The 26,204-nt window shown below is 31.6% G+C and overlaps 2 protein-coding genes across 3 annotated transcripts; one reads left to right on the top strand and one right to left on the bottom strand.

Annotated features, from left to right (window-relative positions):
• Positions 1-758: 758 nt before the first annotated feature.
• Positions 759-5,896, bottom strand: LOC109796953 (P-loop containing nucleoside triphosphate hydrolases superfamily protein). The gene is made up of 11 exons (XM_020356817.3): positions 5,678-5,896; positions 5,345-5,593; positions 5,168-5,259; positions 4,969-5,065; positions 4,721-4,801; positions 4,407-4,639; positions 3,152-3,346; positions 2,963-3,053; positions 2,025-2,147; positions 1,533-1,683; positions 759-1,398 (listed from the first exon to the last, which is right to left on the bottom strand). The coding sequence occupies exons 1-11, from the start codon at positions 5,756-5,758 to the stop codon at positions 1,199-1,201; spliced, it is 1,593 nt and encodes a 530-aa protein (XP_020212406.1). The 5' UTR covers positions 5,759-5,896; the 3' UTR covers positions 759-1,198.
• A 17,086-nt stretch (positions 5,897-22,982) lies between these two features.
• LOC109796742 (uncharacterized) lies at positions 22,983-25,271 on the top strand. Of its 2 annotated transcripts, none has more exons than XM_020356516.3 (2): positions 22,983-23,869; positions 24,726-25,271. In XM_020356516.3, exons 1-2 carry the CDS (start codon positions 23,106-23,108, stop codon positions 24,829-24,831), a joined length of 870 nt encoding a protein of 289 aa, XP_020212105.1. In that variant the 5' UTR covers positions 22,983-23,105; the 3' UTR covers positions 24,832-25,271. The 2 variants fall into 2 exon arrangements, with proteins under 2 accessions (XP_020212105.1, XP_020212106.1); XM_020356517.3 differs by lacking the exon at positions 24,726-25,271 and adding an exon at positions 23,957-24,211.
• Positions 25,272-26,204: the final 933 nt, after the last annotated feature.

The raw sequence follows: 26,204 nt of genomic DNA, 5'->3' as shown, positions 1-26,204 counted from the left end.
GGAACATTTAAATACCCTGTCATTTGCATTTATTTTCTTAACATAACCCGTGCGTTCAACACGGCTATTTTAACCATTGTTGCCAGAATAACAGATCGATCTATTTCATCTAATTGAGAATCCGACACTAAACCAATTTAGCTATCTTTGAACGCTAAATTTGCAGAAAACTGGTGTAGAAATGGTGCGAGATAAATTCTCTGCATCTAAAAAATATATTAGACTCCAATTATTCTTAAACAAATTGAATTGAATAAACTCCGGATTTCTTTTTCACTCACGAAATTCCAAGTTTTAAAAATTTCATTCTCCTAACTACATAAACCATCAAGTCTTGGTTGAGCTTGAGCCATCTCTTATCACTAGTTTTAACTAATTACATTATTCTTAAATAGAGTATAAACCAATAACTTTTTTTCTCGTATAAACCGATAACTTCAACTAATGTTTATTACTATTTATGCTTATACTTTTCCAGAACATGCAGTTCATGCACAAAAAGAGCCATGGGTTAAGAGATTAAGTGGATAGTTTCTTCGAAAACTATTTGATCCCGAACGAAACTCTAGGTAGGCCACTAATCTCTTTCGTAACGAAAATGTAAAATGAATAATTATTACATACTTACAAACAGGGTATATATTGCAATAAATGCCCTGGCATTTGTACAATCATCATAATACAGTGAGAAAGCAAAATACGCAATTACCAAAGGATGCAGAAGCATATTAATTTAACGGCTTTATGCAAAACAAAACTAAAACAAAGTATAATAATATTTATAACACTTGATAATCAAAATAAAATGATCCGTATCACCCATCGCAATAAAAAAATAAAAATAAAGACATTTAGTGAAAAGGAATTTCTTAAAAGTCTATCAAACCAGACAATTCTAGTGTCTAGGGGTCAAAGAAATTAGAAGTTGACTACAAGGCGAGGCACAAAAATTCTATTTCATACGATATTACACTTGGGTTGGGATGACTACAATGAGGGCATTATGATGCTGTATATGATGAGGCGACAATCATGGTTTAAACTTTAGGCAACAGTGCCACCCCACTCCCTTCCCATAGTGTTTAAATTTTGGGGAAGGGCAACGAAGAAATCTTACTTGACACTAGGTTGTCTGGCCTATTAAGAAATAAACACTACCGTAAATTTCAGGGTTAAAAAATTTTCCCATTCTGTGCTTTTATAAGTCGGGTTTTGTTGAGATTGATTCTCTTTTGGGCCGGTGTTTCTTCCACTTCTTTTTGCGCAACTCCATGAGCCAGGATGGAACCTCACATCCCGATGCTGCCATAAGATTAGCAACATTCTTTAGGAATGGAATGTCTTCCTCTGTGTAAAAAGTAATCGCTTCTCCAGTCCTCCCTGCTCTGCCAGAACGACCTATTAAAAATCATTTTTTATTAGCAAATAACAATAATTTGAAGATATAGCAAACAACAGAGAATAATACAAACTATAGACCTTTTAAATGTCTTTTCTCGAATCTAAAACAACATTAATATAACTGCACGTACCAATTCTGTGGACATATGCAGCAGCTGAATCTGGGAAATCATAATTGATCACACAGTTCACACCTTTGAAATCCATGCCCCGGGCAACTACATCGGTAGCAATTAAAACCCATGTTTTTCCAGCTCTGAAGTTATCAACAGCATTTTCTCGCTATATACAATGCAAGAGATCAGAATTAAGGAAATCACTAAAACTGCTAAATTAACAAGTATGCTGTAATATTGGATTACCAATTGCATATGATAACAGAGATTAAAACAGAATTGTGATAATCAGAGTAAGCAATATGAAAGAACAGTAGTCACATGGAACGTTATATTTATATATTTGAAATCTTCGTACATATAGTGAAGACCAGACCTTAGTCACACACTTAATCAGTTTTCTTTCTTATTTTGGTGTATTTTTTGAAAGGGAGGGGAAATGTTTAAGATTTTCTTCTTATTTTCAATCAATATCTTGTGTTGTTCAAAAGGGTTGTTGAGAACTACCTCTTCTTGAGTCAAATCAGAATGGATGACATCAACTCGAATGTTGTCAAATGCAAGTTCACCATACAGCTCCTTGGCTCGCTCCTTGCTTTGGAGAAAGACCAATACCGGAGGATTTAGACTCTGCAATATATTGCAGTAAATGAAATGGTCAACAAAGGCAATCAACTAAAAAATACCAATAAGATTGAGCTCAAAGGAGGCAGTGGGGACTACAATATTATAGGCTTTCCACAAAGCCCAAAGTAAAGCCAAAGCTAAGTGATACAGCAATAAGTATTCCAAGTCATTTAATATTATGTTCATGACAGATTATCTAACACCAAACCAAGAATAACATAATGTTTAATTGAGAAATGCTAGGAACACACTTCATTTGATTGGTTGAAATTTATTAAAAATCACAAAATTTGGTAGATCCTACATCTTATTTAATGAATCTCTCGCATAATTTTGTAGTTTTCAATTTTTTTTATTCAATAAGTGTTAAGAGGAGCGTAATATAGAGTGTATTGCCAGGAATATACTATCCAACACACTCTTTTGAACATGTTTCATCCGACTGGTTGAAATTTATTCGAAAAAAAAACACAATTTGGAGTCTCACTTTATTTAATAAATTTCATGATTTTGTAGTTAGCAATGAATTTTAACCAACAAACGAGTGTGTTAAAAGGAGTGCGTTAGAGAATGTATTACTAACACTCTTCATATTTAATTATATATACACAACACATAATCAGTAAAACAAACATCAGCCTCCAAAATAATAATAACAGGAAATACATATTAATAGTAAATTGCAGTGCAATTCTAATTTATTTTGAAACATACATATGTCAACTAATGTTTAACTGTGAGACACACATCCTCTTGATGCATAAGAAAATTGGACTGACTAGCATTATTTATCAAAAACTTTAGTATAAGCAATTTACCTCTGCAAAGCTTTGACGAATTGCCAGAAGTTTTCCTTCTTCACTTCCAGTAAAAACCAATTTTTGCTTTATTGTTTCTGAAGCCATATTCCTGATCCACATAAAAGCATTAGAAATCAACTATAAAATAATTGTATTAACAATATGCTCAGGAGCATCATGTTAGTAAATGTTTTGCAACAAACTTACTTCCTGCCAACAATTACACGAACAGCATCATGCATAAGTTCTCGAGCTCGATCTTCAACAAAATCAGGTAAAGTAGCACTGAACAATGAGCGTATTATGGAGGGATTTGAGCATGCCTTGATAACAGAATCAATCTGCTTGAATAATTCAGGTTCAAATAGCTTATCCGATTCATCAAGGACAAGATACTCAACTCTGAAGCATCCAAAATAGTTGGAAGGAAGAAAGAAAATCAATAAATTGAGCAATTTAATAAATTGCATCACATAGCTGCTATTGACTTTGTAGACACAATTGTAAGATACATCTAAAAGCATCTAGCAAAAATGTGTAATGCTTAAAGTTTTAAGTGAAGCTACTCCTGTTGCAGTTGACCCATGCAGTTTTAATTGACGTGTGCAATCAAATTTATCAATTCATAACATAATACTTAATTGATATTTGAGGAGTAAAACAAATGCCGAATAATTTTGTGGAATATTTAGTGGATATTTGGTTCTCGCAACTTGTACGAAAATATTCTTTCAGCAATACTTTTACCACTAAAACAACACTTACATAAACTATTAAGTGGACTTTAGACAATACAACTGGCCAGATCCAAAAATTCAATCATGCCTGTCAGGGCTTATTGTTTGCGAGTCTACAAATGATCAACTGATTTATGTATATGCCATTTAGTATATAGGCTCAGATGAAAAATAAAGGTTATAGTGCAACTAGTTACCAGCAGTGCCTACTAGTCTGAATGGTTTAACTTTAAACTAGTAGGAATACTAACACTATATAGCTTATAGCTTATTGATCTTCCAAAACAAGCTTCATTATAATCATAACTATTTCAAAGTTAATTTCATCATCAAATAAATAAAATGTAGTTTGACGTTAGCACATGCAGCCAAAAAGAGTGAAATTGTGAAAAGACTACCTCATATCAAAGAAAAATATAAACTCATACCGAAGCAGCAAAGAGAATGGATACTAACAGGAAAAATGTCCCTCAAGGCTATCACATGTTCCATATCAGGAAACCATTTCATATCAAGTATGCAATTGATTGATAATTAAGAAAGCAAAGTTAAATCAATTATTATGACCAGAAAACTACAGTGAGCAGCGAAAACCATCTACACAAACACTTAAGGTAATCCTTGTGGATAACAAATGCATGTACTGTAAATCTCTAACAGCTACTTGATTAGAATTTTAAGGATTTCAAGTTTAAATCAATGAGACTAAATTCATCATCACACACCTGCTGAGATCAACCTTCTTCCTCTTGATAGCCAAGCGTAATCGAAGTGGTGTGGTTATCAGTATATCACATGGAAATTTTGAAAAATCAGCATTTCTTGAAAGATGTTTAGTCATTAACTTGATACGAAATTTTTTTCTCTTGGAAAGCTTTTTGCACTCTCGATATGTTTGAGCAGTTAATTCACGAGTAGGACAAAGGATAACAGCTCGAATCCCATCTTTTTCTGGAGTCTGTAAAACATAGTTGATTATATGAACCACAGACACAAGAAGATGGGAACTACAAACACAGTTGGAGAAAATAAGCAATACCTTGAGATTTATAAGCATTGGACAAACGAACGCAAGGGTTTTCCCAGAGCCAGTTGGTGCACAAGCAAAGCATTCACGACCCTATCCCAAATAATCGAAGAAATACAGCAGCGAAAACACTATTATGTTAATCCCTAACTCAAGGACAATGTAATGCGCGCATGGATCGTTATCGAACTTTTCAGTAACAATTTTCTGAAGACAAAGTCAATCACAAAATAATTATAGCAAAGACAGAAAATCCATACTTGTAAAAGTACTGGCATAGCCTGCCTTTGGATAGGCGTTGGTTCTTTGAATCCAAGTTCCTTCAGATTGCGCAACAAATATGAAGGACAGTTATATCTGCAAACAATTCATTAAGATTCTGAATCGCGGAATAAGAAGCAAAAGGAATACGAAGCGGTTCCTAGAAATGGCATAACATAATATTCACATAAAAGATACCTAGATTTCAACTCATCAAAGCTTTGAAGCGGAGACGGCACGTTATAACCAGAGACATGAAGGTTGTGCTTCTTCCTGAATATAGCATCGCGCTGAAAACACATAAAAAATAATAAATAATTGCACAAACTTGAGAACAATCAGAATCATGCAAATTACACAAAAAAGAAGAGGAACCTCGAGTTGCCTATTGTGCTCCTTCTTATTCAGCTCAACGGACTCCTCTTCAGCTCGAACTTCATCATTCGACTGCGCCACAGACGTCGAATTTCTGAACACGCTGAATCCTTCAACCGCTTCTTTTGTTCCCTTGCGCTTCCTCTTCTTCGTAGACGTTGTTCTCTTTTCCGCTGTTTCTATCGTTGTCACGCTTTCGTCTTCTGTGGCGCTCCAAATCTTCGCGGAATCGGTATCGCTATCTTTTTTCTTCTCAAATTCAAGGAAAACTAAGAGTTATTGATCTGTGGCATAACGGCGAAGAGGTGAACGAAGAGGAAGAGAGATTGGTACCTGGAACCTCGCAATGTCGGAGCCGAACTTCTTTCTATCGAAACGAATGCCAGAGAACAAAAACGACGAGTCGTTGGCCATTGGGAATTGGAAGCAAAGAAAGGAATTAGGGGTTTATGCAATGAATAACGGCTTTGTGGTCGTTGCACTCTTCTTTGGTTCGCTGCGGCTGGTCACTTCTACTGTGTTGTCGTTCTGCAACTTTTGAAGGAAGGTAACCAAAACCAACTACACATGGTTTTTTTTTATAAAAAAAAAAAACACCTTTGGTTTTTATTGGCCCATATTTTTAGTGTTTTGAAATGAAAAAAAAAATATTGGACCTGATCCATTTCTTTCGTTTTTATTTGGGCCAACCATCTTTCAAGAAAAAACATAAAATAAAAGCTGATGGTAGCGGGCTGAATGGCTAATGTGTTGAAGTTACATGTGAAAAGAAAAGAAAAAAAATGTATATATAAATATTTGGTCCTTATTTAATTTTAATTTTTCCAAAGCTTCTTGGGAAAATTGTTGAGACTAATTGCCATGAAACAAGGCCAAAATTAGAAGAGGTGAACTTTCATAACAAATTTCAACTTCCTTGAGTTTATCCACTAGGGTGTGGAATTTTAATACTATTTTGGCCTTTTCTTTTTAAGCAATCTATTTACATGACCATTCAATTAGTATGATCTATCTTATTTCTATTGTTTATGTTAGTCTAAACTCAAATTGCTTGTAAAATGTTCCATTTTCCTTAGAGAATTGATGCGTTGTGCTTTGTCCTCCTAAATTTGTTTTTTCTATGATTGGAGATGTCTTATATAATCAAATTTATAAATATGCGTACTGCCAAAAATCTTTTGATACAATCCATGATCGAAAATCTTATCTTTAGTCCATATAAATTATTTTACTAATTATCTCAATTTGGCTATGACCAAGGAACTCCTTCTAGGTTAAGGTTTCAAATGAAGGTTGTGATGAAACATATGACTTGAATTTCAACTCTTTTGAATACCATGGAGTATCGGCATCCAAACTGAGTGAGAAACTATGTTAATTGCTGATAGAACAACAAAAAGTAAGATTGTGAAACTAAAATTTGAACTAAACCTTAGTCAATTTAAACTCCTCGAAAAGGAAGATGAACTCGTAGAAGCAAGCTTGTGGAACTAGAATATGAACTAAACCTTCGTCAATCTAAACTCCTAGAAAAGGAAGATGAACTCCATTCATTAAAGAACAGTGAAAATTAAGAGTGCACAAAAAAATGAACCAAACTAGCGTTAAATTAAATTAAACTGCACTATAAAAAGTTAAACTATTTTTATAAAAAGGTAAATATTAAATGTGTCTAAAATAATTTGTCTTAATGAATTAGTTCTATACCTCAATGACCCAAACTTAAAAAGTGATAAAAAAAAGTTGTGTCAATTTGACTGGACTTGATCGACCACAAGACTATGTTGAACCAGTGATTTTTAAACTTCAAACCTACTACATATATTTGTCTCGCTATTATATATATATATATATATATATATATATTCCTTTGAAAAATTCAAAATATCATAAAAGCGACTCTAATGTAGATGATGTTGGGAACAGCTGCCACCAGCTGCCAATGCCACTTTCGATGGCTTTTAATTTAAAATTAAAAGCGGGTCCCACATGATAATAAAATAATATTAAAAGTTTAGGAGAAATTACGAAAATGCCATTGGGACTTTCCTATAAATAGGGAAGCTGAAAATCATAATTTTCATCCCAAATCTTCTTCTCTTCTCTCTTCCTCTCTTATACACCTTGAGATCTGTTCTCGGTAGTAGTAGTCTCCTAATTCAAAGGAGTAAGTTATAGAGAGAGAAGTGTTGTAATTTCCTCCCTTTCAGTAAATAATATTTTTACTGTGGTTATTTTCTCCATTGTCTCTTTTTACTCATCTCTTGTTTTAGCTGTGAGTAACTATTAAACCTACTCTGGACCTAACAGTGGTATCAGAGCCACTAGGTTGTTTATTATTCCGCTGTGGTGTACATTGGTATAGTGTCGGAGAAAATTTCTTAGTATGCTCTGTGGCTGCAGTATTGTCTGATCAGTCACATCAGAAAAGAATTATTCTTGTTACTGGATTTTATCATTGTTCCAGTAGGCGGTACTATTCTAGTGGAAGTTACTTAAGTCGGTTTAATAGAAGAAATTATGGCAGCAAAGTTTGAGATAGAGAAGTTCAACGGGAACAATTTTTCCCTGTGGAAATTGAAGATAAGAGCAATTTTGAGAAAAGACAACTGTCTTAAAGCAATTGAAGGCAGGCCATCAGATATTACTGATGAAAAGTGGAGAGAAATGGATGACAATGCTGTTGCCAATTTGCACTTAGCAATGGCTGATTCAGTTTTGTCGAGCATAGCAGAGAAGACAACTGCAAAGGAGATTTGGGACACGCTCGTAAAATTATACGAGGTCAAGTCACTTCACACCAGAATATTCTTAAAGAGGAAACTCTACACTCTTCGAATGAGTGAGTCCACAGCAGTGACGGACCACATCAACAATCTGAATACGCTATTTGCTCAGCTTTCAACAGCTGATTTCAACATAGTGGAAAATGAACGTGCGGAGCTTCTACTTCAGAGTTTACCAGATTCATATGATCAACTCATCATCAACATAACAAACAATAATGTTGTTGGTCGTCTATCCTTTGAGGATGTTGCCGGAGCTATTCTTGAAGAAGAGTCCAGGCGAAAGAATAAGGAAGACAGACTGGAAAGTTCAAAGCAAGCAGAAGCTTTGACGATGATGAGAGGAAGATCAATGGAACGTGGCTCCAGTGGGAGTCAAAATCATGGTAGATCAAAATCTCGAGGAAGGAAGAACCTCAAATGCTATAATTGTGGCATGAGAGGGCACATGAAGAAAGATTGTTGGCACAAGAAGAGTGGAGGAGGGAAGAATTCTGAAGCGTCAACCTCTCAAGGTTGTGTTGCTAGTACCCAAGAAGATGGAGAAATCTTGTACAGTGAAGCAATAAGTTCCAGAGGCGAAAAACAACTCCATGAATGTTGGATATTGGATTCAGGTGCAACCTGGCACATGACTCCAAATAGAGATTGGTTTTGCACTTATGAATCAATCTCAGGAGGATCCGTATTTATGGGAAATGATCATGCTTTGGAAATTGCTGGAGTTGGTACTATCAAATTAAAAATGTATGATGGTACTGTTCGTACAATTCAAGGGGTACGACATGTGAAGGGCTTGAAAAAGAATCTATTGTCCATTGGGCAACTAGATGATCTCAAGTGCAAGATCCACGTTGAAGGTGGAATCTTGAAGGTAGTTAAAGGCAATTTGGTGGTGATGAAAGCTGAGAAGATCACATCAAATCTATACTTGCTTTTGGGAGAAACGTTGCAAGAAGCAGATGCATCAGTTGCAGCAATAAGTCAAGAAGAGGCAACGATGATGTGGCATCGTAGACTAGGACATATGTCAGAGCGAGGCCTGAAAATTCTTGCGGAACGTAATCTCTTGTCAGGGCTTAAAATGGTAACCTTACCATTTTGTGAGCACTGTGTGACAAGCAAGCAACATAGATTACAATTTGCCAAAGTAACTACAAGGAGCAAACACATACTTGACTTGATCCATTCTGATGTCTGGGAATCACCAGAAATTTCCATGGGAGGAGAAAAATATTTTGTATCATTTATTGATGATTATTCCCGGAGATTGTGGGTGTACCCAATCAAGAAGAAGTCAGATGTGTTCCCAGTATTCAAGGAATTTAAAGCACAGGTGGAACTTGATACTGGAAAAAGGATTAAGTGCTTGAGGACAGATAATGGAGGAGAATATATAGATGGTGATTTTCTGGCATTCTGCAAGCAAGAGGGTATCAAGAGGCAATTTACAGTTGCTCATACACCTCGGCAGAATGGGGTAGCAGAGCGGATGAATCGAACTCTCCTAGAAAGGACAAGAGCTATGTTGAGAACTGCAGGATTAGCCAAGTCTTTCTGGGCAGAAGCAGTCAAAACTGCTTGTTATTTGATCAATCGCTCACCATCAACAGCAATTGGTTTAAAGACACCAATGGAGATGTGGAGTGGAAAACCATCTAATTATTCTTCATTACATGTGTTTGGATGTCCTGTGTACGTGATGTACAACTCCCAAGAAAGAACAAAGCTGGACCCAAAATCCAGGAAATGTATATTCTTGGGTTATGCTGACAATGTTAAGGGGTATCGCTTGTGGGATCCCACTGCCCGCAAGGTTGTTGTCAGCAGGGATGTAGTCTTTGCAGAAACTGAACTGCAAAAGGAGCAGGAGAATGACAGCACTATCAAAGACACCAGTATAGTGGAGATAGGAGGAAAGTCTAAAAAGGATGACACCTCTGAAGCAGAACAAGAGCATGAGGAACAAGAACCAGATGAAGCCAATGATGAAGAAGTTCAACAAATAAGACGTGAGAGAAGGAGACCATCTTGGCATTCAGACTATGTTATGGCAAGTCATGATGCGTACTGTCTCTTAACTGAAGAAGGAGAACCATCAACCTTTCAAGAGGCGTTGAGGAGTTCTGATGTTTCTCAGTGGATGGCAGCAATGCATGAAGAAATAGAGGCCTTACATAGAAATAAAACATGGGAACTTGTTGATCTTCCAAAAGGTCGAAAAGCCATTGGTTGCAAATGGGTCTATAAGATCAAACGTGATGGCAATGATCAAGTGGAGAGATATCGTGCAAGATTGGTGGTTAAGGGATATGCTCAGAAAGAGGGCATTGATTTTAACGAGATATTCTCGCCAGTTGTTCGATTAACCACAATCAGAGTTGTTCTGGCTATGTGTGCTGCATTTAATTTACATCTTGAGCAACTTGATGTAAAGACTGCTTTTCTTCATGGGGAACTCCAAGAAGAAATATATATGCTCCAACCAGAAGGCTTTAAAGAACAAGGAAAAGAAAACTTGGTTTGTAGGTTGACCAAATCTCTGTACGGTTTAAAGCAGGCGCCAAGGTGTTGGTATAAGAGATTTGATTCCTTCATTATTAGCCTTGGTTACAACAGACTGAGTTCAGACCATTGTACGTACTACAATAGGTTTGATGACAATGATTTCATCATCTTGCTGTTGTATGTGGATGACATGTTGGTGGTAGGCCCCAACAAAGATCAGATCCAAGAATTAAAGGCACAATTGGCTAGGGAGTTTGATATGAAGGACTTGGGACCAGCAAACAAGATTTTAGGGATGCAAATTCACCGAGACAGAAAAAACAGGAGGATTTGGCTTTCTCAGAAGAATTATTTATTGAAAGTCTTGCGGCGCTTCAACATGCAAGACTGTAAGCCAATTTCTACCCCACTTCCTGTCAATTACAAATTATCCTCAAGTATGAGTCCTAGCAATGAAGCAGAGAGGATGGAAATGTCTCGAGTGCCGTATGCATCAGCGGTGGGAAGCCTTATGTATGCCATGATTTGTACGAGACCAGACATTGCACAAGCAGTGGGAGCGGTCAGTAGGTTTATGGCAGATCCTGGTAGAGAGCATTGGAGTATTGTAAAGAGGATCCTTAGATATATCAAAGGAACCTCAGATGTTGCATTATGTTTTGAAGGATCGGAGTTTTTTGTCAAAGGCTATGTTGATTCAGATTTTGCAGGAGATCTGGATAAAAGAAAATCTACTACTGGTTATGTGTTTACACTTGCTGGAGGAGCAGTGAGCTGGTTGTCTAAGTTACAGACTGTTGTAGCTCTATCTACTACAGAAGCTGAATACATGGCAGCTACGCAAGCATGCAAGGAAGCAATCTGGATTCAAAGGTTACTGGAAGAACTCGGGCACAAGCAGGAGAAAATTACTGTGTATTGTGACAGTCAGAGTGCCTTGCACATTGCAAGGAATCCAGCCTTTCATTCCAGGACAAAGCACATAGGAATTCAATATCACTTTGTTCGTGAAGTAGTAGAAGAAGGAAAAGTGGATATGCAGAAGATCCATACAAAAGACAACATAGCAGACGTAATGACAAAGCCTGTCAACACTGACAAGTTTACATGGTGTCGATCCTTATTTGGCTTATTGAAGACATAAGCAACATGAAGTATCAATGGTGTGAAGATATGATTAACTTAATCATAATCTTCAAGTGGGAGAAATGTTGGGAACAGCTGCCACCAGCTACCAATGCCACTTTCGGTGGCTTTTAATTTAAAATTAAAAGCGGGTCCCACATGATAATAAAATAATATTAAAAGTTTAGGAGAAATTACGAAAATGCCATTGGGACTTTCCTATAAATAGGGAAGCTGAAAATCATAATTTTCATCCCAAATCTTCTTCTCTTCTCTCTTCCTCTCTTATACACCTTGAGATCTGTTCTCGGTAGTAGTAGTCTCCTAATTCAAAGGAGTAAGTTATAGAGAGAGAAGTGTTGTAATTTCCTCCCTTTCAGTAAATAATATTTTTACTGTGGTTATTTTCTCCATTGTCTCTTTTTACTCATCTCTTGTTTTAGCTGTGAGTAACTATTAAACCTACTCTGGACCTAACAGATGACAATACAAAGTGCATTGACAAAATTATATGATACATCTAAATGATAACTTTATAGGAAATTATTGATTGTATCAGATTTTAATTTAATTATCGGGCCTCACGTGGTATATGTAGACATTTTCTTTTGACCAATACATAATTATAAAGTTTAGCACCTCGTACTCGGATATCGAATAATTTACCATTCTGCAAATACCAGATCTCAAGATAACTCGCATAATCACATTCATATTTTTTAATGCGTGCAAGTTGCAATGCAACCCGTGTAGTGGTGTACTCTGCGGTATGGACATATGAATATAGAAACTGATTTTGAGAATTTTATATTTCAACGTCTACTTTCCACTTTCCAGGGCTTGATTGATCTCAGATTCTCGGGACCATAATGCCATGGCTTTTGCATTCACAAGCTAATATATAGCTCTGTTCACGAGTGGCATAATTAACTGAACTATTTTTGACTTTCTATGCTCTCTTGTTGGAGTTATACACTGAAATCACTAAATTGCATTGACATTGTGCGTGGTTGTCTGAATAGGCATAAGGATAGGATTGTAAAGAAACGTTATTAAGGGAATATTGAACATAGTGTTGGTTGACTCATACTGTGTTTGTGGTGAGACAGTACGGAAAGGCTTGCGTGAGGACATGGTATTGGGGCCTGCATTTTACTTTAGAGGATTACGTTTTGCTCTTTTGTATGAAAAAATTATTCATGGCAGTCCATAACCAAACACCATTGTTTGCTCAAATTTTCGCAAACCCTTTTCCTCTACTCCCCTTGTCCCTTTCCTTAAATAATAATAATTTTGATAAGAATGCTGTAGATGATTATTTGTTGTCATCCCCAAGGCTTGCAAAACATTTGAGATTCATAGCGTTTGAGAAAGCATTGGGAGACCATGACACGATGCAGCCATTTGTTTTCTTTTGGCATACGTAGTACAACAATCAGCGAACAAAGTAATTACAGTCAAAAATTAAATTTGATTAAGAATGTTTTTATATGTCTAGAAAAAATAATTTAGTCAGATTTTTTTAAAATTTAAGAAGGAATGTTATAATAAGGTAAAATAAAAGTGAGGTTAACCAGTCATACATTCATGAGTTATCATTTTTTTAAAACAAAATATTTGAAGTTTTATTCGAATTGGAAATTTTTTTTATTTGAATATGATTGATGTTTTATTCGAATGGGATATGGTTGGTATTTTATTCCAATATGTATGGAGGCATTTTCACATTGTATTTGAATGGATGAAACCTATATGTGAATGGTGAGATTTTATTTGAATGTTTAGATGTTGTATTTGGTTCAGGAGCATTTTATTATATGGAGACATTTTTTTATTTGAATACATCGTACTTTTATTTGAATATATATACACATGCTTTTATATATATACATATATATATATATATATAATAAAATATATTGATATTTTATTTTATTATTTAATTACTTTCACTCTATGATAAAATTATCTTAATTTTTTATGAGAAAAAAATTTACTTATTCTAAAAGTAAGTCTTGATAGATTTACTCTTTTCAATAGCTAATGTTCTATATCAAATTTTTAAAAATTCAACTATTAAATAAATTTTTTTTAATATATAGATCAAGTTTATAAATTTTTTTACAAATTAAAAATTATATGATACTTTATTAGATAGATCCAAAATAACATATAAAATATTTTTTTGTGATTATTTATTAATTTAAATTGATGAAACGTGATATTAAATAATTTTTAATTTTTTATAAATTTTATAAATTTGATCTATACATTAAAAACTTTTAATTGAACGGTTAAATACTTGATGTAAAACATGAATTATTGAGTGAAGTAGGTTTATCGAAATTTATTCTTGAAATAAGTAGTTTCCTTCTTGTTTTTTATTATTATAATAAAATATATTTTTTGACTAAAAGATTTATTACTTCTTTACTTATTAAAGGTGTCATAATTTAGTTTACTGATGTATGTTATTTATCAATTTTTATTTTATTTTTTAACCATTTGATCATGTATATGCATATTGTATGTTGGTAGGAGATGATCCATATTAAGAGGAATGTGAGTAATTGTTACACATTTTTTTTAACTTAAACATATTTAAATATAGACATTCATTCTTATAAAAAAAAAAAAAAAAAAAAGTAGACGTTGCACTCATAAAATATTTTTTGTTTTGAATGAGTGTAGAAAGTTAGAAAATTAAAAAAAAAAAAAGAAATTAATAATTTTTATTTTTATCTTATTAATTTTTAACATTTTATTCCTCTAATATTAAATAAGTCACAAAAATTATAAAATAACACTTAAATATAATCTAAGACAGAAAGAGAAAAAGAAATTATCACTCTATTTATAAGATAATTATAATTTATTAAAATAAGGTATTTTAATTTTTTTATCATAAAATATATTTTTCAAAAAAATATTAATTTTTTTAATAAAAATAATATAGAATATTTTATTATCCTCACTTAACAAATTTTCTGAATCCGTCACTATATATATATATATAGTTAATAATATTCAATATCTTCAAATATACTATTTTTTTTTTTTGCAAAGTAAGAGATATTAACCATATTATTGAAATGTATTTAATTAATTGATAATTTAATACACGCGAAGTATGTAATTTAAATCCATTATATTTTCTGAGATTATTTAAAATGACACTTACATGACTTAATATTAATTTTTCAATTTTTTCTTTGTTTGGGACATTAATTATTGATGTCATTTGATTTAATTTGATTTAATTTAATTTGTTAAAGGATTGTTCATCTATTGAAATTGTAAATGAGACAAGTAATAATTTAGAAAATGTTAGAACTACACAATTGTAGATATTATGATAAATGTACTCTAAGTATAAATCAAGACAACTTAAAAGAAGATAAAATGGTTAATAATGCAATTGGATTTAGAACCAAGTAATGGGTCATGTTCAACATTGTTGTTGCAAACAAATATGTAAATTGGTACAATTATATTATTATGTTGTATTAAACATGCATTATATTTGCTTAAATTGTTAACAAGTAGGGTGAAAAATCGAATTTTTAATTTCAAACACAATAAAAAGGAAAGACGTAATAAAGTAATGAACAATCTAGTTTATAAAATTAGGTGTTGCAATATTATACAAATAAGACCCAAAATCACCATTAAATAAAATATTATTATTCATATGAAACAACCTTTAAAAAATTATTTTATTCGAATAAACAACCATTTCAGTGATATATTTATTTAGTTGTATTTGAATATATATTATTTTAAATACAATCAAATAAATGTCTTTCATTTATTTAAATGAAAAATGATTCTAATCAACTAAAATAAATAAAAAATAAACTTTTGACGCGTAACATGATAGTAAAACTATACTTTTCTTTTCTACTATAATTTTTTTATTTACATTCATTCAAATTAAACAATTTTGAAATATTATTTTTTCTCTATTTCTTAATTATTTTTCTTAAATCAAACAAATTTATTTTTATCTTATTTTTATTCATTTATTTCTCTCTTTTATCTTTTTCACTATTTTTTTTGCCTAACAACCAAACACAATCATAAACTACGGGTTTATAATGTAAATAAAGTTCCTCAAAGAATCTAGATTTATATACGATGAAGAAGGTGGGGACACGAAAGATCATGTCTAGATAATTTTATGAATTGTATATCTGGTGTAAGAACTTTCTCGTCGGTCCGTAATGTCTCTCCAAAATCAAAATAAGTAAATAAAATTAAAAAAAAAAACAATCCAATCATAAATTTGTTTTCATTGACTTAGCGGACTTGATTGTCTGAAACTCTCGCCCTGTTCTGTTCCTTCTGTTTTATTTTATTTCTTTCTTCTAACTATCTAGGTTTTTCATTGATACTGTCGTATGTATCTGTATCCTTCCTTTACAAGATAACTCATGCATCATCGTCAATCTACATCCATGTATCAAACCAAACTGAATGTCTCAAGTATAATTGTATCTTAACATGTCTTAACGATAAAGTGTATGTATATTATTTTTATAAAAAGATAAAGACTGATAGCACATTTTTTTAATACATTAAAATTTAGTAGAATATATAAATTTTAGTTACTCATATACCTTATTTACTAATATCTCTTAATTTTATAATTTTTAATCAATAAAAATGACTATCAAAACAAATATATTAAAAAATGTGTACCAACATTTTTTTTATTACTCATCTTTCCTAACTAATTAATTAATATATATATCTTCTAATTAATTAGAGTACATGATCTATATCATTTTTCCATTCTAATTAATATTCATTTTTCTCCTGACCAATCTCAGTTAGATTACATATTTTTTACATAATTTATAATTAATATATTTTAATTAAGAATATTTTAGTAAAAAAATAATAATATATAAAATAATATGAATTAAATCTTATAAAAATATAATTATTTTAAATTAAATTTTATTAACACAAAAGTGGTAATAATTATGAAAAAAGAAAATATAATTCATCCATATGAAAATAAATACCAATATATTATTGATCTGAGTGGAATTAAGTTCAAAATTTTAAATAATATTTTAAATTTAAATTTAATAGATAAAAGTAATATGGTTAGAAATAAATCTAACCAAGAAATCGACCAATCTTTTTTAATAAAAATAATCATCGATAAAATTAATTAATATTTTATATTAATAAATCCAAAAAAATTGACATTAAAAATGAACCTTAAAACTTACCAGCGACGATCATCCTACGCTAAAAATAGTTTTACGAAAATTGGGATAATTAGTTGTTGAACTGGCCTTGAGAAGGTCAAAGAATCGGAAAACTTAGAGAAAAAAAAATAATAATAATCGACCAAAAATCAATTCATAGTTGGTCAGTATGAAAAATACTAGACACAGCATCATTTTTATATTTTTATTTTTTAAAATTAAATTAAATTAAAGTGTTTATTATTCTCTTTTTTACTCAAAACGAAAATTTATTAGTGTAAATGAGCATACTGTTGTGCATTTTTTTTTTAAGCATCTGTTGTGCATTATTTGAAACCTAAATTTAACATTCTAAAACTTTATTGATTTTTATTAATTTATACGATCATGTGTTTAGTCGTTTAATTATTGTAAAATTTTGAAAAATGATACATTCTTATAAATGTAGCTATTTAAAAGTTGTTTTAAGTTAAGGTTAAAGTTGACTAAATTTTTAAAAAAATGTATATAAAATTTTCTTAAGACTTTGATTTTATAAATTCATTTCTTTAAGAAATGTAGAAAGTCTAAAGCAAGATAGACTCCTTTCCTTTTGTTGATTCCATAGAAAGTGTAAACCCCTTTTTTTAAGTTAGATTAAGTAATGGTGTTGAGCTTCAAAAGTTTTGAAGTTGAGAATCAAAGTTCTCGAAGTTGTTGTACGAAGCTCCTTAGAGGATCTCATTCTTTTTTTTTCTTTTTTTTCTATGTTTTAGGTGATCGAAGATAAAGGAAGCTTCTAGACTATTTTGGTTGAATTGTTTTGTTGAATTCTTGCTTGAATTGTACATCATTGTGGTTGTGTTGACTGAATTTGAAGATAAAATGCTTGTGCTTTGGGTTTTTGGTTGGTTTTTGATGCAATCAAGAAGAAAGTGATGATTTGAGCTATTGGTTGGTTGCAAGTTGAAATCTATGATATATCTAAGTTAGTTATGATGTATACTTGTGTTTTCTTATGTTGCATGTTGTTCTGTATTAAGTTTTAGGTGATAAGAGTCAAAATCGTGATTATGCCAATTGTATAAATTACTGTCGCATTTGACGCCAACTTCATGACATAGGGCATGATGCAAATTAAAGACTTTTTGTCTCACTAACTTCGGGTGTGACATTAGTAGTGTCACACATAAGTTAAAAGAGAACTCCCTATTTTAATTACACAAGGCATAAGTAGAAGGGCACCGAGCATGATTGCCCTTTGAGCTATATAACTTGGTGACGTCGGGTCCAAGATGAGTAATGTTAAGTATGATCAAGTCAGTGACTTTATGCCTGGACAATGCTTGACTTAGGTTTTGTCACACCAAGCGTAGGTCAAACAAAGACTCTTTGCTTGGATGATGTCAGATATGAGTTTGTGACGTCGGGCGTAAACTAAATGGTGTTGGGCGTGACTTTGATGAATGAAAACCTTAACTTAGTTGAGTTTGAATGTTGAATCATGATGATAAATTTTTTATATGTTGATGTTCCAAGTTGAATTGTAGTTACATTATATGATGATAAAATGTGTAGTATTGAAAAAATTGTGTTGTGAATGCTTGATGCATATAGTTATGTTGTGCTGACCAACTTATGACTACAAAATATATGTTATTTTAAAATATGAATATTCCATTGTGAGAACATGGTATTGTTGTGCTTTAAGAGTGCAAATATTGAAAAACCCTTATTGAGTACAATTGTCTCTTAAAGTGAAATATTGAGTTTTCTCCAAATCTTTAGTTAATATCATATGGGGGCTAAGTCGAGTCGTGCTTATTTAGAAGTTGACCAATTGAGTAAGGTATAAAGTCAATGACTAAAATTTCTAAGTACTATAAGAGGCACAATATTTGAAGGGTGGTCGACAAGTTAATTCCATATAGTCATAGTTATTCATACTAAGGTTGTAGTAGACCTACACCCAAATTGTTTTATCCTTAAAAATAATACTAAGCTTTCTTATTCTAAGTGATGAAATTTGAAAAATCATGTTATGTTGTGTATTTGATATCCAAATTTGTTGTTGATCTAACAATTCCAAAAGGATCGTGTTATTAAGTTAGATTCGATGAGGTTAAGTTACTTAAGTTACTTGTCACGTTATAAGAGATCTTTTAGTTGATACATGTGACAACGCATTAAATGGTATTGTGTTGTGAGTTATGTGTTGTTTAGCTGCTATGTGACTGTGGTTGACAATTTATTTATTTATATACTGTTTGATATGTTGAAAGATGTTAAGTTGATAGTTATGTTGAATGTTGGGTCATGGTACTGTTTCATAAAATATTGTTATGCTAAATAGATGTTAAGTTGACATCATAGGAGGCTGTCTAATAGTGATGCAAGTTGAGTTGTTATGCTATTAAGTGTGTTGATAAGTTGGACATTGAGTCATTTATGTTGAAATGTGTTATGCTTCACAATGTTAAAATGATGATGTTGATGCATGGTTGCATCTCACTTCTATATTATGCTATTTTTTTATTTTAAGCTTATGCTTGCAAATTCTTTATTCTTGGACTACAATAATCACAATTATTGTAATTGTTTGATTGACTACCTAAAATTATGTTTTTAGTTCAAATTACTGTTTATATATGTATATTTACAATTTTCAATTGTAGTCCCACTGATGGATTTATTATTTATATTCATGATTTGAATTGATAAATTTTACACCTATATTTATATATTGTTACATGTATATCTAAAGATTATTTGTATGATAAATCCTAAAAAATTAGATTTCTATTTTCTATTATTTAGATTATTAAACTATAAAGTTTAAAAAATCGGATCATTGCATTAAACATCAAAATATATTTGATACAAACCTTTATATATATTTTGAATATTTCATAGCACACATAAAAAAAGGTATTTGAATTTAGTCTCTTTAATATTATTTTATATTACTTACTTATTATTAATTATTTTACTAATATTTTTCATCGATAGTTTAATCTTGATTGAACTATTAAATATTAAAATAATATTTTAATCAATTTAGTGACAGATTTAAAAACATGAGACTTATGATGCTTATATTAATAGTTTAATTTCTATTAAAAAATATTAATTTCTATAAACATAATTAAACAAACACTAAATCTACAAAAGCAACCATATCTCTGAAAATTTTAATTTATAAATAACACTTGTCAATGAGATGGAGGATTTTTTGTTTAATTTTTTTAATGATATTATTGTCTTATAATTAACATTCTTAAGAAATTAAATCATAAATGTGTATTAAACGAAATACCATTGACACAAAAGTAGAAAAAAAAGTCAATCAAAACATATTGAAAAGGTGAAAAAAGTAAAGCTAATAACATCTTCGGTGGAAGTTGTTTATAAATAACTTCTATACTACATTATTACTATATCAACTCTGATCCATTTTATAGATTGTTTAAATTTTAACAAAATTGCTTTTACAAATAACTTTACTAAAATTTAAGCAACCAATAAAATAAATCAAAATTAACATGACAATGATATGACACATAAGTTTAGTTATAAACAATCTCACTATTGATGCTCTAACATAGGTAAATTTGCATATACTCATCTCAGGTAACATCCTCACACTGCGGGCTTGTTCTTACATGAAGTTCCGTAAAACGATTGTATAGCAAAATCCAACATATATATTAAATTATTTTTTAAAGCCACAAGGAAATCCAACACCAACGATCGGTTCAAATGGCTTGGCGAGGACGCTTCAAGTCAGATTGTTTTCGTAGCCATATGATTAACGTAGTACAATCCCATCCATCTCCCCTGAAATTGTTATTCGTATAGTAATGTAATGTTTCCAAAACATTATTATATCTCTGTTTTCTATCATGGATCTATATTTAATATTTATATTTCAAATAATTATTATTTTAAAAAACAATTGTTGTAGAAAATAAAACAATATATAAGCGGGCTGGAGAGGATGGAGAAAGAGAAAGTGAGAACCACGATATAATAATAAGGTTAAAACCCTATTTTGATCCCTTATAATCTTTTTTTGTTTTAATTTAGTCTCTCATTAATTTTTTGTCTCAATTTGGTCCCAAATTAATTAATTGGTTTCAATTTAGTCCTAAATTAATTAATTGGTTTCAATGTGGAACTTTTCGTCCAAATTGTTTTAACGGTGTTAACTTTTGGCCACGTGGACGCCACGTAGATGCATATGTGGCATCCACGTGGATGAGATTTTTTTTAAAACACCTGGACCCAGAACGGCCCGTTCTGAAACCGGAACGGGCCGTTCTGGTTGCAAAATTAAAACACCACCAGTGAAGCAGAACGAGACGTTTTGAAATCAGAACGGGCCATTATGGTTTCAGAACGGCCCGTTCCAGAACTGTGAATAAAATATTCTTTACTTAATTGTGTTTTTGATATTATAATTATGCAATTTTGATCTCTAAGGTTTTAATTGAGTAATTTCAGTCCTTAAAAGATTATAATTATGTAATTTTAGTCTCACAATTTTTAATTGAACAATTTTAATTTCTCAAATATCATAATTGTGGAATTTTAGTTTTTCTCATTAAAAATTTAATAATTTTAAAATTTTAATATATATATATATAATGTTTAAAATTATATAATTTTTTGTTTATTTAAATTAACGTATATTATTTTTTTTAATGTATCAAATGATATATATTTTATTATTACTAAATAAATAAAATTTATATATTATTAGTATTTTAATATTACTGATAAATTAATATCAACAATATTTTTACCCTTTTTATAAATAAACTAATAATTTGATAAATATAACTTAATATATATTAATATACTTTTACAAAAATATAAATATATAAGATCAGATATATATTTCTAATTAATATACTTATATTTTTGTAAAAGTATATTAATATATAACAAGTTATATTTATCAAATTATTAGTTTATCTATAAATATATTAATATAATATCGAAAATTATAATATACGTTAATTTGAATAGATAAATAATTATTTAATTTTAAAACATTATATATATATATATATTAAAATTATTAATTTTTAATGGGAGAAACAAAAATCATACTATTATGATATTTGAGGGACTAAAATTGTTCAATTAAAAATTGAAGGACCAAAATCGCGCAATTGCAATTCTTTAAGGACTAAAATTATGCAATTAAAATCTTGGAGATCACAAAACTGCACAATTGTAATACTTGAGGGATAAAAAATGCAATTAAACCAATATTCTTAATTAATTTTATTAAAAAATATAATAATTAATAAGATAAAAGGAATATCACTTTATAATTTTTTACAACTTATTTAAGATTAAAGGAATAAAATGATAAAAATTAATAAGATAATTAGATAAACATAATAAAATAAAATATAAAAAAAATATTAATATATTTATTTTATTGGATATAATAACATAATTAAAATATAATTAATAATATATATTTTATAAAATTATTAATATTTTATATATAAAAAAATAAAATAAAACCGGAACGGCCCGTTCTGAAACTGGAACGGGCCGTTCTGGTGCATTTTGGGTGTGTTAATTTTGCACTTGGAACGGACCGTTCCGGATGCAAAATTAACACACCAAAAGTGCACTCAGAACGGCCCGTTCTGGTTTCAGAACGGGCCGTTCTGGATCCAGGTATTTTCAAAAAAATTCTCATCCACGTGGATGGCACGTATGCATCTACGTGGCATCCACGTGACCAAAAGTTAACACCGTTAAAGCAATTTGGACGGAAAGTCCCACATTGAAACTAATTAATTAATTTAGGACTAAATTGAAACCAATTAATTAATTTGGAATCAAAAATTAATTAAGAACTAAATTGAAATAAAAAAAGATTATAAAGGACGAAAATAGAGTTTTAACCTAATAATAATAATAAATAAAAAAAAGATATTGACAGTAAAGAGGATTCAGATTCACCCATCCGTGCGAACTGCGAAGATGCAATAAAATTAAAAAAGTCCACAGCAAAGAAACAAAAATGGGAAAAGCATTTTGCAGAAAGCAAGCGAGCAGCCCCATCTGGATTGCTTTTCACACCCTGACACTCTCGAACCAAAGTGAGTCCGAGAGATGAAGCTCTCGGGCAAAGCCATTTCGAGTCCGGGTCGGAGCGACAAGTTCCCTCCCCCATTGATGCGGTTCCTGAGGAGCAATGCAGGAAGCAGGAGCAGAAGGTCCAGGTCCAGCCCCATGTTCGTCCGCAAGAAAAACGCCACCACCATCGAAACCCAGGAGCCCTCCTCCCCCAAGGTCACCTGCATGGGCCAAGTCCGAGTCAGACGCTCCTCCAAACAGCCCCCAACCAAGCGCGACACGCCCCGCAACTGCTGCTCCATCCGAAAGCCCAACTCCTGCCGCTGCCGGCCCCTCTGCCTCTGGCCCTTCTTCCGCCGAAAGCCCAAGCCCAAGCCCAAGCCCAACTACCATCCCCATCCCCAAGCCCAAGAATCAGAATCAGAATCTGCCTTCCGAGAGACGCTGAATCTCAATGTGGATAACGCTTTCGCTTCCACTTCCAACTCCTCCACGCCTCCCAAAAACGCTTTGCTTTTAACTCGCTGCAGATCCGCACCCTACAGATCTTCCTCTTTGGCGAGTAGGTTTTGGGGTTCCCCCGTCAACACGGAACTGCCAAGTACAGATTCCACTTCCCAGGAACCGCAAAAGCTGGATTCCCTCACCCAACCACTCAAGCTTCAACAATTATCCAATGGAAAGGAACCCCAACCTCAAAACCAAACACTCTCTCCATCGCGACCTACTCTTCTCACTAGGTGCAAATCGGAACCCGCCAGAACCGGACACAGGCTTGACTCGCTCTGGAAAAAAACAAGGTTGGAATTTGATTAATTAATCCATATTTGCCTTTCTGTTTACTCATAATTTGAATATAGTTATTTTATTTATTTATTTAATGCTAGTACTGGTAGTAGTACTATTAGAATCGATTGCTTTGGTGTTTGACACCTGGAGTTGTACGCGTAAAAGGGTGGGGCTCGTTGGTAACATAAAAAGGTATCCTTAGCAGCGTGTAGTAGTAAATACCAGATAGAAAGACGGAACACGGGAACGCAGATGTGAGTTCAGGTACTTGTTTTCGGTTCTCACTGGGAATGCCTTCCTTGTCACTACATACACAGTAACACTGCCTTCAATGAATTTCTTTTCCCTGCCAACGGTGTTAAGAACCTGAACTTACTGCTTTCTGCAATTTCCTTTCACGTGCTCTTTTTTTGTTTTTTTCACTTTTCCAATTTCCCCCACTAATCTCATAGTACATCAAAAGCCTTTACTTTTTTAATCCTCATTTTTTTTTTAAACTTAATAATTTCGCTTTTCTTTCTAAAACATGGCTTAAAGAAATATAATAAATGCAGTGATAGTACTTGGAGTGAGATTTCGAGCTTATTTTTTTAATTAAGCTGCCACGACAGCACAATTTCACTAGTTAAGTAAGTATATCCTTGGATGCTCTGACCAACTTTCCAACTGGGTGGAAAGTTAATTTGGAAGTATCTTTAGTACATAATTATTTCTCATGTTATAATATATACACAATGCTTTATCATTTAAACATTTTTTTTTACATCTATCTGCGAATTATTTTATTGTAATTATCTGACTACCACAATTATTTTAAAATTGTCTGCAACTATTGTTTTGTGATTTCAATATTCATGGCACGAACAGAAAAATCAGAAGGGATGTGGGAGGGAATTGTGAACCTAGGATTCAGCGGGTACATATATTGTTACAAACTCAAATGCATTTGCAGCGGTTGTTGTTATCTGGTTGAGGCATATACTAATACTAGTATACTATTCCGCGGTCCATCGGAGTAAAATGCGTGTGTGTGACAGTGAATTGTTGTGTTTAACGTTTGTGAATGGCATGTGAGTGTGTGGAGAAGCATTTATAATAAGATGATGAAGTGACAGAGGAGTTGATAATTACTACTTGACATGGAGTGGTCCATCGCTGTTCGTGCTTCTTCTGCATTAAATATCGTTCGTTTCTATTATGATGGTCCTGTGAACGGAATATCTCAACCTAACGAAGCAATGTTGTAATTGCACCTCACGGGAAAGTTTAATCTTTGAAGACAAAATAAGGAAATGTTGGGGAAGGAATTTTATGACGCAACAAATAAGTTCAATGCTTTCAAACAATTCATAAGTTGATTTTAATTCTTAGCCAAACTATTTATTGGGTGAAATTTTTGTATTTCATTATGAATCGGCTTGTTCACAACACAAACTGCCCTAAAGTTCAATATGGCACCGGTTAAAGAAATTAGATGCGAAATTTATAATTATATTATTTATCTTAAATTTAATGAGAAAAACAGATGATGCACTGTTTTTTTTTTTTTTTTTTTTTTGAGGTGAAGATGATGCACTGTTATTCGATTACAAATTATTATTTATAATAAGTTATTAATTTTTTTATAATAAATAATTAACGAGTCATCACCATTAAAAACATATTTAATGTGAATCAGTAAGATATAATATAGAGATTCCGAAATTATTGACGTATTATGCTATATTTTTCATAATTATTAATGTATATAGATTAAGATTTTTTTTTTGACTGAATAGATTAAGAATTTTTAACAAGTGTAAATCATTATTATATTTGGACTAAAATTTTCTTGTTTAATATCTTGATCTTGCCTACACTAACAATTAACTAACAATAAAATATAAAATACGAGTATACTTAAAAAATTAGTAATATTTTAAATTTTTAAACAAATTATTTTGAGATAAAAAAATTGAAACATCAATAATTATAGAAAGAAAGTAATAAATAATTAATTCATACTTTATTATTAATGAATTATAAGATTTAAACATATTATATTTTATATTTTAAAATAAAAATATAATATCATATTAAATAATATATGACATTATATTTGGCTTAAAAAAATGATATGTGGAGAATGTGTAAATAAAAAATTAGGATTTTATTTTATTTATACCAAAGAGAATAGGTTTTTCTATCATCATATTGAGGGCTAGAATTGTCGGTAAATAAATGAAGTTAGTAATTATTGCAGTGAAAGAGTTGAGTTTTTCAACTCAAAGAAAGCATTTTGATTCGACCGTAAAATATAAGTTTACTGCATGATAGTATTTGTTGTCAGCATGTTGAAGCTTCTTA

Source organism: Cajanus cajan, chromosome 6 (genome assembly GCF_000230855.2).
Source record: "Cajanus cajan strain Asha chromosome 6, NIPB_CcT2T_4, whole genome shotgun sequence".
Lineage (NCBI taxonomy): Eukaryota > Viridiplantae > Streptophyta > Magnoliopsida > Fabales > Fabaceae > Cajanus > Cajanus cajan.
The sequence above is the reverse complement of the archived record's forward strand: the minus strand, read 5'-3'. Positions and strand labels throughout refer to the sequence as shown.

Coding starts and splice junctions, on each gene's coding strand:
- LOC109796953 (XM_020356817.3), bottom strand. CDS start 5,758: ATGGCCAACGACTCGTCGTTTTTGTTCTCTGGCATTCGTTTCGATAGA. Junction 5,594..5,677: donor CCGACATTGCGAGGTTCCAG/GTACCAATCTCT, acceptor GAATTTGAGAAG/AAAAAAGATAGCGATACCGA. Junction 1,684..2,024: donor CTGATTTGACTCAAGAAGAG/GTAGTTCTCAAC, acceptor CATTGTATATAG/CGAGAAAATGCTGTTGATAA.
- LOC109796742 (XM_020356516.3), top strand. CDS start 23,106: ATGAAGCTCTCGGGCAAAGCCATTTCGAGTCCGGGTCGGAGCGACAAG. Junction 23,870..24,725: donor TCGCTCTGGAAAAAAACAAG/GTTGGAATTTGA, acceptor TGGCACGAACAG/AAAAATCAGAAGGGATGTGG.